The following is a 17,839-nucleotide window of genomic DNA, read 5'->3' on the forward strand; positions in this document are numbered from 1 at the left end:
TAAACTGAAGAGTTTTAGACTAACGGTATTAGCAGAGATTTCCAGGCAGCCTAGTATTTATTGCCTATGTCACATGGTTATTAGTGGTTTCTCTTATTCAGGTCTATAATGAAAATGAGTAATATAAGCAAGGAAAAGTACAAAATGTACACTTTGAGGAGAAAAGGAGTACCAGGAAGTGTAAGGGAGGTAAGGCCTATGCTCAAGAAGACAAAAAGATTAAAGAAAAGCCTGATGCTAAATGGAATAAAGGGAGTGATGACCTCATGGCAAGACACCTAGCTAAAATTTCAACTTGTGAAAATGAATTAAAGAAAAGCTTAAGTAATAGAAAAAATTGAAAACAAAAAGACAATGCAGATATAGTTAAACAAAGGGGTATGCTCCAGCCCCACCAAGCAGCAGAACTTGAAAACTTCGGCTTTAGAGTCAAGGATAGAAGAAAGGGGTTATGGAGTCTCCCTCCATGATTAAGGAAAGCCACTGAGGTCTGCATGGTACCCCACAGAGGTCATTTTGTGAAGCTGAAGCCTGGATTGCCTTGGAGAACCCAAGATGTTGGAGATGCCAGAGCCATGGGAAACCTGCTGAGGAGAGCTGCTAACAGTGAGTGGAACCAACCCAAGAGAGAAGTGTGTTGCAATCTACAAAGCTGAAAGGAGATCTGAAGAGTACTTGACATGAGACATAGAGATGCAGAACTTTGTAAGGACTATGGTTTTTCCGCCTGCCGCCGCTGGTCTTGTCCCACTGCCGTGCCAGCCCCAATTAACACACAGAGACTCTGTATTTGATATAATCCTGTTGGCCTGTTATTTGTTTCTTATCGGCTAGCTCTATCTTAATTATTAACCCATTTCTATGTATTTCCACGTGGTCTTACCGAGAGCAGAGGAATGGCGGTTCTGTTCTTTCCAGACTCTCCATCTTGACCCCTCCTTACTTCCTTTTTTCTCCTTGTCTCCTAGTCCCTCCTATCTCCTTTCCTATTGGCCAACAGTGCTTTATTCATTAACCAGTATGAGAAACATATATACATAATGGCATCTCCCATCATCTCCTCTTTTCTGTCTAAATAAAAAGAAGGGTTTTAAGCTTAACATAGCAAAATATATAACACAACAGTTATCAAATAAGTATCACAGTTAACAATATTTAGTCCATTAACATTTAGCAAGATTAAAAAACTATTCTATCATCTATCCTATATTTGTGAGTCTAAAGTTCTATATGTAACTTATCTTTAAGCCTAACTAAGGAAAACTATAACCATAACTATCTGTCTTCAACTCCTTCAAAGACCACAGAAGGATAGTATATAAACTCTAGAAATGACAGAGACATCTTGCCTTTTCAGTCACCTGAAGTTCTTCTGTAATCTTCCATATTCAGCTCATAGGCCATAGTGTGTCTGGCAGACTCTTCAACAAAGCAGGAAACTTTAAATTGTCTTCTTGTATTGGCAGTTTGTCAGTCATTTTCCTCTGTGTCCTACAGACTGTCTGGCAGACTCTTCCATGAAACAGGAACTCTGTAGCACTGTCCATCTTGAATCAGCAATCACTTTTTTGTGGGTCCTGCATGTCCAGTTTATATAGCACAAAGTCAAACACTCCAGACAAAAGCAGTATCTTGTCCAAATGGCTAGTCTTGCCATATTGGAGGCAAACTCCATAACGTGTTTCTTTAATGTCCATCTTCCTTTCTGACGCAGGTGGTGCTGCCAGGAGCATTTAAGTCTCACTGTCATGAAAACCCTAAACCATTTTAAATGCCGTATTCTGTAGGTCTTTGAAAGGTTTGAAGAATGCCTATCTATCTTAAATACATCTCTGTGTATCTTGAAAAACCTAACTAACTTAACTCTAAGATTTGACTATTATAGGTAATTATTATAATCTGTACTACATTATACATTACATTTCTAACTGAGCTCAATAAACACAATACCTAAACAAGAGGAGAAATATACTTAATTACAAAATTGACCTTAAATTTTTATCAATAAATGAAAATCCATTCCAAAACAAAGTATTCATATCTACACCATAATCCCCTTTTTACCTTTGAAAAGATATTGGCTATGATCATTAACCATATATAACCAAGCCCATTTAAATGAAAACAAACATTTGTAAACAATATTTGGGAATTTGGGCGTCGTTCTTTCCAAACTACTTCCTGCTGGTAAAGGGTGCTGTCATGGGGGAATCCTAAGAAGACGCAGAAATCCTGGTTGTAGTCTGCGAGGCTGCTTTGTCCAAGCTGTTTTGAATGTTGGATCACCAGCGACTCTGTTTCAGGGGGCCTGGCGTGATCAAACCACATTACTCTGGAAGGAATCCACAGCATTTTATTTTCTGTGGAAACAAAAATAGAAATCCTTTTCCCCTTGCAACTTGTCCTTGAACTTAAATTTTTGAGTCAAAGCATTTTTAAAATATATAAATTGAATTAATCCAGCAGCATTTCCTTTATCAGTTGTTGTTATTTTCTCAGCAGTCAAACAATGCAGAGACAACACAATAGCATACAGTAACCAGATTCTCTCTGAGCTTTTCATCTTTACATGGCTTTATTATTACTCTGTTTCTTTTACTTTTATTTTTTCATTTTTTGACATAGGGTTTCACTGTGTAACTCTTATCTGTCCTGGAATTTACTCTGCATACCAGGTTTACTTTGCAAATCACAGAGATCTGCTCGCCTTTGTCTCTTGAGTGCTGAGATTAAAGGCATGTGCCACCACACCCAGTTCCTGTCTTTTTAAAACCATTTTTTTTCTCTCCCAAGCCTACATATATTTTTTAAAACACACTGTAAACCTTTAGAGGTTTTTCTTAATATGAATCTGTCTTTATTGTAAATCTTTATCTTTTTCTGGCCAGGAGTCTTTTATCTGGTAAACAACAACATTGTTAAAATGAAAGTCTTTGTTGTTTCTGCCGCGGTTATCAAAGATGGCGGCGGGTACCTTTACCGCCAACAATGAAAGCTGTGGTCAATGCTGCTATCCAGCAGGCATGCTGCCAGCTTGGAGTTGTGGTTACTTTCATTGCCATCTCTCATACACACCAATAAATTGTTAGCAGTGCTTTTTTAAAGCCATGCGTTTTTTTGCCGCTTATGCTGAGTCAGGAACCTTCCCTTAAAGGAGCCGTGGAAATTTTTGCTTGTCTCACACAAAACAGAATCCAACCGAGAAAAATGCTGTTACCAAGAAACCTTGCTTGTCTCTGTTCTTTTGTTTGTAAAACCCTTTTTTTAAGCTTTTGTTAAATTTTAAGTGTAAGTTCTTACTAGCCACGTTCGGCGTCATTTGTAAGGACTATGGTTTTTCCACCTGCCGCCGCTGGTCTTGGGGCCACGCCAGCCCCAATTAACACTCTGAGACTCTGTATTTGATATAATCCTGTTGGCCTGTTACTAGTTTCTTATTGGCTAGCTCTATCTTAATTATTAACCCATTTCTATTTCCACGTGGTCTTACCGAGAGCGGAGGAATGGCGGTTCTGTTCTCTCCAGACTCTCCATCTTGACCCCTCCTTACTTCCTTTTTTCTCCTTGTCTCCTAGTCCCTCCTATCTCCTTTCCTATTGCCCAACAGTGCTTTATTCATTAACCAGTATGAGAAACATAAAAATAATTGCATTTCAGTTAGCCCTGCTGGATATATCAGTCTTGCTTTTTTCTTTTTTCTTTCTTTCTTTCTTTCTTTCTTTTTTTTTTTTTTTTTTTTTTTTTTTTTTTTTTTTTTGAGACAGGGTTTCTCTGTATTGCTTTGGAGCCTGTCATCCTGGAACTCGCTCTGTAGACCAGGCTGGACTTGAACTCAGAGATTCACCTACCTTTGCCTCCCAAGTGCTGACTCAGTCTTGGTTTGGTCCCATATTTTTTCACTGTGTTTTCTTTCCCCCATACATACATTCTGTGCCATTGTATGTTGGAAGTATGTCATCTGCTTTTTTGTTTTGATTTTACAGGGGTTACAGTTAAGAGATTGCCGTGAGAATCAGAAGAGACTTTGGATTTTTAAATCATGTTAAGACTGTGATATAATATAGGGATTCTTGAAATTGGACTGAATGCATTTTTATTTGCATTATGGTATGGCTACAGTCCTATGGGAACCAGGGAGTGGAATATGGTGGTTTGAATAATAATGCCCCCATAGAGCTGGGTGTTGGTGGTGCATGCCTTTAATCCCAGCATTCGGGAGGCAGAGGCAGGCAGATCTCTGTGAGTTCGAGACCAGCCTGATCTACAAGACCTAGTTCCAGGACAGCCTCCAAAGCCACAGAGAAACCCTGTCTCAAAAAAGCAAAAAAAAAAAAAAAAAAAAAAAAGAATGCCCCCCTAGGCTCATATATTTGAATGCCTAGTCACCAGGGAATGGCACTTTTTTGAAAATATTAGGAAGTCATTCCTGTTTAAGGAAACATGTCACTGGGGATGGGCGCTTTGAGGTTTCAGAAGCCCATGCCAAGCCCAGAGTCACCCTCTTCCTGGTACCTGTGATCCAGATATATAGCCCTCAGCTCCTTTTCCAGCACCATGCCTGCTTGCCTGCCTTCATGCTTCCCTCCACAATGACAATGGACTAACCCTCTGAAACTATAAGCAAGCCCCAACTAAATCCTTTCCTTTACAAGCGTTGCCAAGGTCATGCCGTCTCTTCACAGCAATAGAGCATTGACAAAGACATTTAACTTAAAAAGAACCTCACTTTTGCCTACATGTGTACCACATGCATACCTGTGCCCATATAGTTCAGAAGGCATTGGATGCCCTGGAACTAGATGGGTGTGATTCACCATGTCCATGCTGGGAACCAAACCTGGGTCCTCTGCAAGAACAACAAGTATTTTTAACCACTGAACCATCTCTCTAGCCCCTCACACATGCACTTGCATGCATGTGTGTGTGTTCAGACCAGAGGTCAGCTTTTGGGAATTGATTCTCTTCTACTATCTGTGTTCCAGGGATTGAACTGGGGTCATCAGGCTTAACAGAAAGTGCCTTTACCTGCTTGAGCTATCTCGCATTCTCTTTTTAAAAACTAAGTGCATGAGGGAGGGGGTGTTTTTATTTATGTGTATGTGCATTTACGCAAACTTATGCTATATGTGTAGCTGGCCGCAGGGACCAAAAGAGGGTGTCAAATACCCTAGAGCAGGAGTTACAAGTGGTTGTGAACTACCCAATATGGGTTCTGGGAACAAAGCTTAGGGCTTCTGGAAAATCATTAAGTGCTCTGAGCCATCCCTCCAGCCCCATCCATCTCTGCGTTTTTAATGAATCTGTGTAAAATGCCTTCTATTCTAATCCAGTGTGTTTTTCCCTACTCCACAGGCACTCAGAACAGACTGGGTTGACAAGCCTGGGAGGAGGTCAGTAACACTGAGATGCTTTGCCACTTAACAGGGAAATCTGCCAACTGCCTGTGCTCCTGCCTGGGGCCCCAGGGAGACAGGCGCCCCCTACCGGCCTGATGCAGCCCCCAAAATACAGGCAGGCGGTTGTGGTTGCTAGGCGACCAGGCAGCCTGAGCTCAGACTCAGAGATTGAGCAGTTGGGGGATTTGTGAGCACAGAGATCATTTCTCTCTCCTTCTATCGCCTCTCCAGCGCCCTCAGCAAATAAACTGCTATGGGTGGTACTGTTCATTGCTGTCTCATAACCTGAGCTCATTCTTGAAAATAGAGCATGTGACCTCAGTCCTTGTGTGTGGAGAGACAATCTCTTTTGGCCCACACATAGTTTCCATCTAGGGGCCAGATGAGCAGAAAACAGAGATTTCCGGTTCGTAAAGGGTGGAGGCCGAAGATTGCTGTTCTTAACCAACGGGAATTCTAGAAAATTGAGAGTGGGTGGGAATAATTTTGGTGATTAGTCCAGTGATGAAAGCATCAAGATTTGCCCACTATTCTCAATGTGTGCCTCAGGAAACTGCTACTTTAGCCCATTAAAATAAAGACTCCATGGGAATGACAAAATAGAAAGGATTATTCATACCTCAGCGGGGACAAGGTTTTCAGTGGCTTTTTGAATTAGGTTTCTCTGCGCAGATGTGAAAGAGAGATCACGAGGTCTGCAGACCCATTTGAGTAGGAACACAGCCCCCCCCCAAAAAAAGAGGAACAGAAATAACAAAGAATGGATGGATGGTAGACCCGGAACTTGAAAGCTTCTTGGCTCTGTTACCTTTACTAGGATCATGTTGAAGCCCCCTATTTTCATGAGGTTTCTGGGGACCGGAATTTCACGGGTTTCCTTTCTAATAAGTTAGTATTTTTCAAACCCAGGAGTAGACTCAGGTAGGCCAAGGACATGCCATAATAACTTCTCCATTGAGACTCATCCTCTCAGCTAGTACAACAGAGGTTTCATTGTGGTACAGCCCCCAATTTGTGGCAAGCATGGGAGAGATGTACCCAGGAGTACATCCCTTGCGTGATGCTAGGTTGAAGTACCTGGCAATCAGAGAGCATGTATCCCAGTCATTACCTCTATGCACTGCAGCTTCACTAAACAGGGTGTCAGGGGGAGGCTCCTTGCTCCCAATGATTCAAAATTCATCTGGGTCGGGGCTGTGCCTTGGCTCTATTAATAGGCCCCTAACCCAGCCTGCTAGCCCCAAACCCAGATGCCAGGAGCTGTGAGTCAGCAGCTAAAAATAATGAGCAATTGCATTCAAAACCCAATGAGCAGCTCCCCCTGGCCTTCGGCCCTCAAATTTTGGTCAGTCTTCATCTCCAGCCCCTGGCCTCATAGAGGTGCTTACAGCTAGGAAGAAGAGTTTGCAGTGACTGGCTCAGAACTCAGTAGCAAAACTAGGAACTGGGAACACTGAGTTGGTGCTGGCACTCTGGGAAAATGGACACTGAGGTTAGAGGACTGCAGCCAAGAGCTGGAGAGTTGTGAGGTTAGAGCTGTGAGGCTGGAGGTTGACGGTATGGAGTCATGAGGGCGGGGGAGGGAAAGGAAGGGGAGGGGAGGGGAGGCAAGGGAAGGGAAAGGAAGGGAAGGGAAGGGAAGGGAAAAAGCTGCAGGGCAGTGAGCCTGGGCAACTGACAAAGGCAGGAAAAAAAGTATTTGAGTTGGGAAGCAAGTACATGCCCAAGGGGGACAACAGGCTGGGAGGCTAGACTGAGGAGTGGGATCGGCAGGGTGGAGAGAGAAGGGAATGCAATTTGAGACGCAGTGTGATCTGCTCAGGTTAAGGCAACAAGAACCTTCCCTTGGCTGCACTGCTGTCCCCACAACCAATCATGTCTGTCACTCCTGCCTGGGCCAGGTATGTCAGCATGGAGGGCTATGCGAGTGAGTGGGGCAACGAGGAAAGAAAGAACGAGAGAGAGAGAGAGAGAGAGAGAGAGAGAGAGAGAGAGAGGGAGGGAGGGAGGGAGGGAGGGAGGGAGGGAGGGAGGGAGGGAGGGAGGGAGGAAGGGAGAGAGAGAGGCGCTGCATATTCAAACTCGCCTCCATCCACTGAAGAACATAAGTGCCCAGAGGCATACTGGGAACTGTAGTTCCCATGGCTGCTGGTAACCAAGGGGTGGGGGACGGAGGAGGTGGGGGATCTTAGCGCGAGAGGCTAGTGCTGCTCCAGGTCCTGATCTGACAGGAGAGAAGGAATCGAGGACCTTGTCCTGTCCAGATCAAAATCTTAATTTGAATGGCCTTTGAGTGGAGGCACGAACCAGGATGAATGGCAGTGTAATGGAGGATTGCAAGATCAGCCTGACAGAGCCCCAGTTGTCCTAGTTTTTGTCTTAGCTTTCCAATTCTTTTTTATTTGCCTCACTATCGCCAGGTCAGCTCTGCACCTCAGTTTCTAGCCTTAGAAACAGCAACATATTGAGGAATTTGTTCCTCAAGGGGAAGGCTAGCTAGAACCCGACCCTGTGTGAATCCCAGAGAATAAAAAAGAAGAAAGTGGAAATCAGACCTTGCCCTCAGAATCTAAAGTCAAGGACACAAGTCCCCGAACACGCAAGGAAAACTGGTGGCATTCATCAAGTACGTCACAGTGGTAAGGGATACAGCCCTCTCGGGGCTAGTGACCACAAGGTGGAGCTAGAACGCAACCCTGCACAAAGCTCCTGGACTACCTGGACAGAGGCCACAGCCGCTACTCTTCAGCCTGCTGGGAGTCACGTGGAGTTAGTCCTTAACCTCCTGCCTGCAATTCTCCCCGTGACGATGACCTGTCAATGTCAGTTTACATTCAGTTCCAGATGGAATGCACATCCTTCCAGCCCCAGCACTGAAATGATTAGACTGTGACCAAGTGACAATTAAAAATTCATTGAATAACAGATTAACAGACAAGATACAGGCACCACTCACTGCTCACAACAACAAGCCACCATAGGCACAGAATTGCATTGCTAAATGAGTTGTTTAGCTCCCAACCTGTAGGCAGGAAAGAGCTAAATTGCGAGGATGAGGACAGAAAGGGCATGGAGTGGGGGCTGTCTTCGTCTTCTTAAAGGAAAGGCCATTTTGCCAAATTTTCTTCCGTGTTCATTCAGAGCTACCCCATCCTGACACACCCCATGTCTTCTACCCAAGTGCATGTGCACACAGGCCCAAGGCATTATCTTGGCAATCTCTCTCAGTTCCTTGTTTTAATCGCAATTTGGGGAGTAACTTCTTGCCACTCACTGTCTTTGCAACTAACTCATGTCAAAATACCAAAGGCAGCAAATTCCATGGCAGCTTGAGACATGCCCATCATCTGGACAGAGGGCCTCCTTCTTAGTTCAAATGCTCCTGTTAGCAATGCTGCAAACATTTTATTCCAGGACATTCCACTCCAGCTCCTTTCCTTCCCTTTGGCCAGTGCACACAAGCCTTGGGTTGCGCCTATGGGGACACAGGTTTGCCATTCAGTCGGAGATAACACTGTTGATCTTGGTCAGCAGCACTGCCGCTTCTAGGCCTAGGGAAGTGGAGAAGTGGGTCATGTAGGGGGCTATGCAAGGGGAAATTCAGAGGGGACAATGAGAGGTGAGCGGTACACTCTTACCAGTTCTGTTCCTCTCAGCACATCTCCTGTAGAGAGAAAGTCTTTGTATTGTGAGTTCACCAACTTGTAGCAAGACCTTCCAACCCAGGGCATCTCCAAACTGCTTTCCCCAGGGCCAAGCCGATTTATTGGTGTAATGAAAGCTCAAAAATCAATCAGGCCAGGCTAAATCCCAATCCTGGGCAGCACATCTGAGTCAGAATCAGCCTTATCGCCTGGGGCCTGGGGACAGTGGTGACCCGATAGACCAAGGCACAAACACTCACCCTCGGAGGAGGAAGACACACAAGAGCAGCAGAATGGAGACACAGTTGGTGATGGTCCATATCATTAAGTAAATCCGAGGGGGCTAAGGGGATGGAAAAAGCCCATCAGTGACCAGAGCATCCAAGAGTAGCATATGGGGGTAAATAAGTCTGGAAGAGGACAGGTCGAAGGAGATCTACAGGTGGGAAATGAGAAACAGTGACAGCTCTCGCGCCCTTACAATAAGCCAGAGGGGGTAATGCATCTGTTGCAGCAGCCGGCAGTCGTTGGTGGTGACTGAATCTACCCCTGCACACCAGAGCAGGGAGAAAAGCCAGGACTTGTTCACTACAAATAGGTTCACTGAGACATTATTCTGGTGCAGTGCCCTGTGGAAATGGGAGAGAAACGAGGGCCCCTCCGGAATTTGCCCAGCTCATGTCTGAGACTCTGCCCTGGATCCATCCTCTTATACACATCGCTAATACTAAATTTTTTTCTCATGTCCTCCAAAGCCCTATCCAGTTTGGTCCCTGGCTATCGCTCCAGCTTCTTCCTCACGTTTTCTTGCTTTTCATGCTCGCCTTGCTTCTTCTGGTTTTTCCATAGTTAGCTCCTTGCAATCTTCTGGCACTCAGCTTGGTTATCACCTTTTTAGTGCTTGCTAATGTGACTTCCCTGGTTCCTTACCATAATCACTACTGTACCAGGTTTTATTAATATCATTACCCAACATAAATGTATTTTCGGTGATTTCTTGTCTATATATTTTGCTAGTTTCTAAATTCTATGAAAGCCAGGACCTTTCTTGTCTTATTCACATTTATTTCTTTAGGCCTACAATAAAAGCTACGTGGTGTATAACAATCCTCTAATAGATTCCATTGTGGGAATGAATGAATGAATAGCTTTTGTACCCCCTGATTGCTTCTTTCCTGACACTCAACTTTGGGGTCCCCTTTATTCCTTTCCTCTGGCACTCACTTGATATCCAACACTGGAAGGTCTTGGTAGGGGAGATTGAGAAACTGGGGCTTCTCAGTCCTGTTGACACTCTGCCGTCCATATATCTGGCGCATTCTGGGAGCCCGCTGTTGCACAATAGCACGGTCTTCATCCGGAAGCCAAAGAACCTGTGGTCCAGAGAAGATAAGTATGCAGCTCAGGCGGTCCTAGGGGTGCCAGCGACAGGCTCAGAGGTGTCTGGCCTGTGAGCTGGGGTAGGAGGGTGAGGGCAGGAGGCAGCCTTGAAATCATCATGGCCTAAGGAAGGTAGGGCAGGAAGAGGGACAAAAGGGGGACTTTGGGGCTCCTGGACAACATCACCATGGCTTGCGGCACGCTTGCATTCAGCACAGCCTCCAAAGTCTGATTCACAAAAGTGTCATAGTATGTGTGGTTTTTGGGGGGTCTGCGCAAGTCAAACATGATGGAAAGGTTGAGGGCTGCTGCTTCCTTCAGTAGTTCTTCTAGTGCTGGTACTGTCTGATTCTCAGCCTCCTTCCGATCAGAGCCAGTCAGCTCTTTGGCCCCCCAGAAGGGTTGCCGCTATAAGAGAGGGAAGTTATTTCAACATCACAAGAAGCCTCGAGGTTTTCTCCCATCCATCCATCCATCCATCCATCCATCCATCCATCCATTCATTCATTCATTCATTCATTTTGAGATAGGGTCTCACTATGCAATCCTGGTTTGACTGGAATTTGCCATGTAGCTATAGCTATGTAAAGCATGGTGAGCTGCCTGCCTCTCCTTCCCAAGTTCTGGGATTAAACATGTGAGCCACCACACCCAGCTAGCTGTTCTCAATCTTACCAAGTGTGCCCAGATTCTGCCCAGCTCTGAGCCAAGGTCTTTCTCCAAACTGTTGCTTTCTTCCATCTAATCTTACCCTATCGCCTCAGCTTCTTACCCCTCCAGGTTTGTAACTTCTTTTCTCCCACTACGTCATCTCTTTAGTCTCGTAGAGACTTCTGTGATCTTGAGCCTTTGCTTTCCTCCTGGTCGTTTGGCTCCTTCCTTGTTGCATCCGCACCCCCAATCTATATAGTACAGCCTCAGCTTGAATTACTTTCCAAGGTGCTCTCAAGAGACTCCTTTCCACCTTTCGTACACTCTCTAAATGTTGGCTCACTTTTATAACTATCTGCCTCCTCCACCTTTAGGGCTGGGGGCTGCACACTGTCTCGGGCAGACCACAGCATGGGGACTCTTGGGTTGTGTTTCCTGGTTTTGCTCACTGTGGCTTGACAAACCTTTCACTTGCCCTTGATTGGCCTTTTCTCCCATTCCTCCTTGGGGTTGTTCCAAGCCTCTGTCATTCTGCCTGCCTTCCCTTATTATCAGCTAATGACCTCAAGTGCTGACATAGGTAAACCTGGATAATAGTGAATATTTGCTATATGTAGGGTACTCTGCATGTATGAACTGACTGTCCGAGAGACCTAGAAAGGAGGTACAATTATTATTTCTGCTATACAAATGAGGAAACTGAGACACAGATTGGCTAGGGATCATTGGCCCAAGTCACCATAGACAGTGAGTACTAAAGCCAAAGTTCAAATATAGACATTGTTGGTTCTTAATTACTCTGATGTGACATCATATATAGACATAAATTTATAAAAGAAGAAAACGTCAAGTCTGTGTTGTGATCTTATCTTTTTGAAAAAATACATACACGTATTACCAGTGTAGATTAGATGGTTGGATAATGGGAGATTCCAATTCATAAATTATTTTCCTGATTTTTTTTTTTAGCCAGGACCAAATATTACTCTTGCAATCAGGAAAAAAGTTACTGCAAAATTTAAATACTTTTTTACTGCCTAGAGGATTGAATTCAACAATTCAATGTCCAACCTTCAAAATGCTTTATGCTCAAGCCCTTGCCTCCCATCACAACCACAAATTGAATCTACAAATTTCCACTGAGCTGCTTTTTGATCTCTAGAAACCTACTTGTATTTCTGGCCACTACCCATGCTCTTACTCAAACTAGAACTCCACGTCCCAAGCAAGGGTTTGGAGTGTATGGCAGTGGTAAAGTTCTTGCCTAGTCGAGGCTCCGGGTCCTACCCTAGCACTGCAGAACTAGTTCCCCATTCTCGCTTTGTGAAACAGTGGACCTCACTCCCATCTGCCCAGGAGAAGTATTTTTATTGCTCTATTTCCGACTCCAATTGTCTTTTGCTCATGCTCTCCTTCTTATGTGGGAGTGACACTAAGGTGGAGACTGAGCTTACTGACCAGCACAGGGTGCAGCAAGTACATATTGCTGGAATGAACTCTGCCCTGAGTGCTACCCAGGTGGTGGCCTCTTCCTAGCTGGCGTCCTCACCTCTAGGAACCAGGCTCCAGCATTGAGTCTCTGCAGTTCAGCCCAGGAGAAATCACTGCTGTGAGCTGAGATTCGCTCTGGAAACACAGAGGCTACATCGGTAGTCCTGCTCAGCCGCTCGTCATGCATGAGAAAGGGGACTCCGTCAGAGCTGAGGGCACAATGAATGTCAGGGGATGGAGCTCTGGAGCTGCTTCCACTGTGTCCCTCTGGGCTCCACCCTCCATCACCTGACCATCACGTCTGTCTCAAACACAGCAGCTCCACATTCAGCCGTTTTCCTCAGGGACATCAGGGTATTCTCAGGGGCCAGCTGGGAAAGGGTAGTTGGTGAGGATGTAGGGAGCACATTTGGCCTCACTTGCCCAGGCTCTGCCTGTCACTCACCATGGGGGCCCCTCGGTGTCCCACCAGTCCAGGCTTTGGGGGTAAGTCTCTGAGTTGCATGATGCAGGGGGAGGAGATGAATATGGGGGCCAGGTAGATGACCAGAGTGACTCCAAAAAATAGGAACAGTAGTAGAATCTTGGGGCCTGTAAAAGGTGGAGGATAGGCTTTAGGGAAAGGCTACTCTGAGGCGGAGCTCAGGTATAAGAAACCGAATGAGCTGTGGGAGGAGAAGACACTGGTGTCCAGTAAGGGCAAGTATGGGCTAAAGTTGGTACCTCTTGGGTGGATACGGTAGAAAGTATCAGCCACAGGCCAGGCCAGGAAGGTGATTCCAGCAACTGCTCCAATGTGAAGGAACGGGGCTGTGGCCTGTGGATAATAGCTGGTGAGGAAAGTTCTTCCTATTGTTCTTCCCCTCTTAGGAATGAGCTTTTGGAGTTCAGAGAGACCTGCAGTCTCATAGGACCAAGGGCAACAGAATGTTCGAGAATTGGTCATGGGCTAAGACTCCCACCTAGATAGTGGGAGATCAGTCACTTACCTGCAGTGATAGTCGTAAACTATGCCACTCCTGCCGCCATTGGATATCTAGTCCCACCAGGCCCGTGGTTACCAGAAGCAGAATGAGGAGCAGTAGCACCTGGGGCAAAGGATGGATGAATGGGGCCTTCCTCGTCAGCTTAGGCTCACGGTTACTTATGCTACCTCCTCATTCTGTTGACACAAGATTCTTCCCCTTCCTGAATATATCCACCAGATTTTCACTCAGTAAATATGTGCTGGGTTTCAGGTCCTGGCCCAGACCCCAGGGACAGAAAAGTGAAGTCCTCAAGCAAATAGCCATCAGAGTGTTGGACCTAGCATCCCTTCTCCCTCACTGCCACTTCATTGTACCTTGTGGAGACTGTGAAGATGTAGAGGTTGTCCACAGAGCTGCAGGAGCAGGCCCAGGAGCTGGGAACAGAGGGTAGGGGCACTTAGGATGCTCCAGAAGAAAGCAAGTTCACTGACTGGGGATTTTCAGGCAGGCATCTCCTTCCCACCCAAGAATTATCATCCTCCCCTCAGTTGCTAGGATGAGAACAAGACGGTAGACCTGAGCAGGAATGAAAGACTTATGTGTGAGTAAGGCCAGATATCCCTGGACAAACCAATAGCAAAGATGCATATGTGACCAGTAGAGAGACGACCAGCAGGACTACCAGGGACCAGTCCATCCAGTGTCCCCAGTGGCGGAACAGGAATCTGTAGAGGGTAAAGGTATTCAAGGGGAGGAAGTGACCTGAAGGGATTTAGGAGTTGAGGTGGAAAATAACTAGATCGGAGTGAGGGGAAAATGCTTCATAGGGCCAAGTTCTCTAGGGACTGGAGAGGTTTCTTAGGGGGAATTTTCTAAGGACGTTGGGAATGCTGGGATTCAGGGGCCATGTAGAGCTGGGGATGACTGATAGTAGGGGCTGAGCATGGGGTAGGAAGTAGGTTGGCAGGTTTGCAGAGGATGGGGTGGGTGATAGGTGACACACTCATTGAAGTTGTGCAGATCATTGAGAAGGACAAGCCCGATGTACAGCCAGCCCAGGGACAGGAGGAAGGTGAGGAAGAGCAGGCCGAACCAGATGCAGTCACACTGTGAAGGGACAGGAGAGAAGCTCTCAGTTGATTCCCGTCATGCTCAGAGGCCGCAGGCATGGCAGTTCAGCTTCCTGCCTTGCACTGAGCTGCTCTTCCTGTATTTGAGGGAGACTTTCTGCCTGGGGAGAGAGAACCCCTTCCTCCCAGCTGCCTGTGAATTCAGTCTCCATATTTCCTCCAAGCAGTCTTTGTCTTCTATTCCCAAGGCCTGCCCTGCACCCCTACTCCACCTTGCTGGTCTTGGCCCTGTGCTTGGGACATTTCTTCCAGTGGCAGCTATAGAGGCAGTGGAAGCAGCGGGCCCAGATGGAGCAGCAGCCAGGAGACTCGCCCATGGTGAAGGCCTGAGGGAAAGGATAGGGCCATCATGGGACTCTGAGAGAGGACAGAGCTTAGCTTCCCTTCCCATGTATCTGAGGAGCCTGGGGCAGGAAGGCAGATGTCTGGGCTGCTACTCAGCAACAAGGTTTGTTGTCACAGGGCAGACCCAGAGTCCTGGATTTTATGAGGCGACTGGCCCCAAGCCTGGGAAAGAGGCACTGTTTCACAATCTTCCATTCGCCCTGATTTTTGATACCTGGAGAGTCAGTGGTCCAGCCTTTTTGCAGGCATAATGTGTACCCAGTCTCTCCAGCTCCTTCCTGTTTAATGACATTCAGATCTGGGGTTGGACTGCTTGCCCAAAGTAATTTAGGAGAAACTGTCCCAGGGTGGGGCAAACTCAGGTTGGCGAGTTAAGGCAGACCTGACTGAGCTTGAGGCAGCCCAGTGCGGCCTTCCACCCCAGGAAGCAGGAGTAATGTGAAGCAGAGGTTTCCATTCTGACCCTGGGCTAAGGGGAGGCACAGCAAGCTGACTAGTTGCTATGGATACAGAGATTGTACAAACCACAAAGCCCTGACTGAGATTCTCTGTGTCCACTTCCCAGGGGTTGGGGGCACTGTTAATAAGAGGAAGACTGGAGGGGAGCTGGTTGCCTGGATCCCTTACACTCAGGCTTCTAAAGGAGCTCCCTTCCTGCCTGCACAGTCCAGGAGATCCAAGTGCCTGCACTCTAGCCTTGTCCTTTCATGCCCTGTCATCATGGACAGTCACCCTCCACCCCAAATAGAAACCTGGATCTCATCTTCCCCCTCCCAGGGGCCCCACCCTCTCAGTTACCCTTAGTGAAAGTATAATACACACACAGGGCAAAGGTGCATGTGTGCGTGCCTGCACGGGCATATGTGTGTGTGTAAGGGTGGTGGTGGCAGGGGAGTTGTCTTGGAGCAGGGTATTCTTGTACCTTGTGGTTCTGAGTATGGCTGAGACCAAGCTGATCCACAAACTGGGCTGGGCTTGTGACTGTGATTCTACAGGAGAAGGTGTACGGAATACAGCAGGTGAGAATTCTACTACTGAACCACCAGTGCAAGCAGGGTGTGAGTGTGTGTGATGTGTCAGTATGTGTACATGTGTGTGCGCTAGTGCACTAGTGGCTGCCAGTACAAATGGGTTTCAAAGTGACTGAAAATGTAAAGTCAGTCGGTCAGTCTGTCTGTCTGTCTAGCTCTGTCTCTCTAGTCTAACTGGCCTGTACAAAGGGACAGGGCCCCTTCGTTCACTCCGAGAGTCTTAAGGGGTACAGTGGGGGTTCTCCTGCAAGGGTGAAAGGTGAGTCTGTTCTTGAAACTGCCCCCTTACTCTAAGCTCCCCTTGTGAAATGAGGGTCTGTCTAGGGAGTGGAGGGGTGAGGCCTGGGGAAGGAGGAAACCTTTACCTTGTGGGTCCTTTCCCAGATTGTAGTCAGTCCAAAGGGAGGCCCTTGCTTCTTCCCATCCTGAAACTGGGCTACAGTAGCTTGTCCTGAGCACCAGGACACAGCCCTTTCCACCTCTAGAATCGTACCCCTGTACCCCAGACTTCCAGAGTCTACCTCCCTCCAGAGCAGCTTGGAAGATGGGATCAAAATCTGGACGGTCTGAAAGACCCAGAGCAGGGAATTTGACAGGGGTGCTGCCTTAGCCCCTGGACTCCATCCCTGCCGGGTTGAGCAGGTCCTCATTTCCCGGCTCCCACTGGTTGCCCCCAGCCTTCCCGAGCCCTCACACCTTTTACTCAGGGAGCGCGCAGCTCTGCTTCCCAGCTCCTCTCCGTGTAGTCAGTCTCCTCCCTCTTGCAGTCTCCGACTCGACCTCACTGATCAAACAGGTGTCACTGTTGCCACCTACAGGAAGAAGTGTGGGTCCTCTCAGAAGGCCTGCCGAAGCTCTGTGGAGCCCAGCTACGGTGGGAAGATGGGCGTGCGGGAGCGGGAAAGGAGGTCTGCTCTTTTACTCGCTGGAGCTGGCGGTCAGGGGGCTTGGTGTGAGGAATTCCTTTGTGCAGCCTTCCCCATCCCTCTGTCCCTCCTCCTGTTCCCCTCCCAGTCACTGCCAGAGGGCTTTGTCCTGGTTCTAGGAGGCGAGGGCTGAAGGCATAGGGGGGAGGGAAGCTGGGGGAGGTGAGCACACAACTTTGCAACTTGGCAGTGAGGAGAAGGGGCCCTGCCAGTCCCCTGGAAACTCTTGAACACACGAGGAAGTCTAACTTCAAGCTTCCTGGGAGTACAACTTCCAATCATTAGCTTCCTTTTCCTCTTGGGCTATTTGCACTTTTGCAAGCCCCATCTATGAGATGCTCTTGAAGTGATTTTATGAACGCTGGGCAGCAAGTTGCCCTGTTTCTGGACTAGTGGTCCCTGTGGATGTATTCAACAGCCCTCACAACACTGCACATCAGATACTCGTTCAGGATATCGGCTTTCTGCCTTGTTTACCTGAACGATGAATCATTTCATGATTCGCTCGCTTCAGGAGTGTATAGTGTATTAGGATACTAGGCTTTTGGAAGATGAAAATGTGCAAACGGAGCAGTTACCCCAGCTTTAACAGGAGGTGATCCAGCAAGTTGTGGTCAGCTTAATATAAAGCATAGAACTGCCTATGAGCTTGGAGGGACTGACAGACAGCTCTTGATTGTGGCTGATGCAGTGACTTAGGGGTCTGTTGCATTAGCACTTTTGGGGTATTGGTCGGAAAGGATGACTTGTTACAAACTGGCTTCCCCTCCCCCCGCCACACACTCAATTGCAACCAATGAAGGAGACTGGCTCTCTTCTGCAAGGAGCTGGTCCCCTCCCTCTCAGCTTTCCCATTGTATCCAGAGGCTCTAGTTGG

General features: G+C 47.1%; 1 protein-coding gene across 4 annotated transcripts; it reads right to left on the reverse strand.

Moving 5' to 3' along the window:
• Positions 1-8,528: 8,528 nt before the first annotated feature.
• Gdpd2 (glycerophosphodiester phosphodiesterase domain containing 2) lies at positions 8,529-17,108 on the reverse strand. Of its 4 annotated transcripts, XM_051179017.1 has the most exons (17): positions 16,959-17,108; positions 16,733-16,848; positions 14,873-14,986; positions 14,534-14,637; positions 14,162-14,255; positions 13,905-13,964; positions 13,552-13,650; positions 13,286-13,379; positions 13,008-13,153; positions 12,851-12,933; positions 12,621-12,771; positions 10,607-10,828; positions 10,265-10,413; positions 9,522-9,669; positions 9,301-9,383; positions 9,035-9,060; positions 8,529-8,947 (listed from the first exon to the last, which is right to left on the reverse strand). In XM_051179017.1, the coding sequence occupies exons 3-17, from the start codon at positions 14,975-14,977 to the stop codon at positions 8,895-8,897; spliced, it is 1,617 nt and encodes a 538-aa protein (XP_051034974.1). In that variant the 5' UTR covers positions 14,978-14,986; positions 16,733-16,848; positions 16,959-17,108; the 3' UTR covers positions 8,529-8,894. The 4 variants fall into 4 exon arrangements, with proteins under 4 accessions (XP_051034974.1, XP_051034977.1, XP_051034975.1 ...); XM_051179020.1 differs by lacking the exon at positions 14,873-14,986 and having other exon boundaries at positions 16,959-17,107; XM_051179018.1 differs by lacking the exon at positions 16,959-17,108 and having other exon boundaries at positions 16,733-16,892.
• Between the last annotated feature and the right edge of the window lie 731 nt (positions 17,109-17,839).

The sequence above is a fragment of the Phodopus roborovskii genome, unplaced genomic scaffold, assembly GCF_943737965.1.
Source record: "Phodopus roborovskii unplaced genomic scaffold, PHOROB, whole genome shotgun sequence".
Lineage (NCBI taxonomy): Eukaryota > Metazoa > Chordata > Mammalia > Rodentia > Cricetidae > Phodopus > Phodopus roborovskii.

Bases quoted from the DNA above. Each gene is read 5' to 3' on its own strand.
- Gdpd2 (XM_051179017.1), bottom strand. From the start codon at position 14,977: ATGGGCGAGTCTCCTGGCTGCTGCTCCATCTGGGCCCGCTGCTTCCAC. The intron at 13,965-14,161 runs GTTTGTCCAGGG...CTCTGTTCCCAG, and splicing joins CATATGCATCTTTGCTATTG to CTCCTGGGCCTGCTCCTGCA. The intron at 9,670-10,264 runs GTGAGTGCCAGA...CCATTTCCACAG, and splicing joins CTTCCAGTGTTGGATATCAA to GGCACTGCACCAGAATAATG.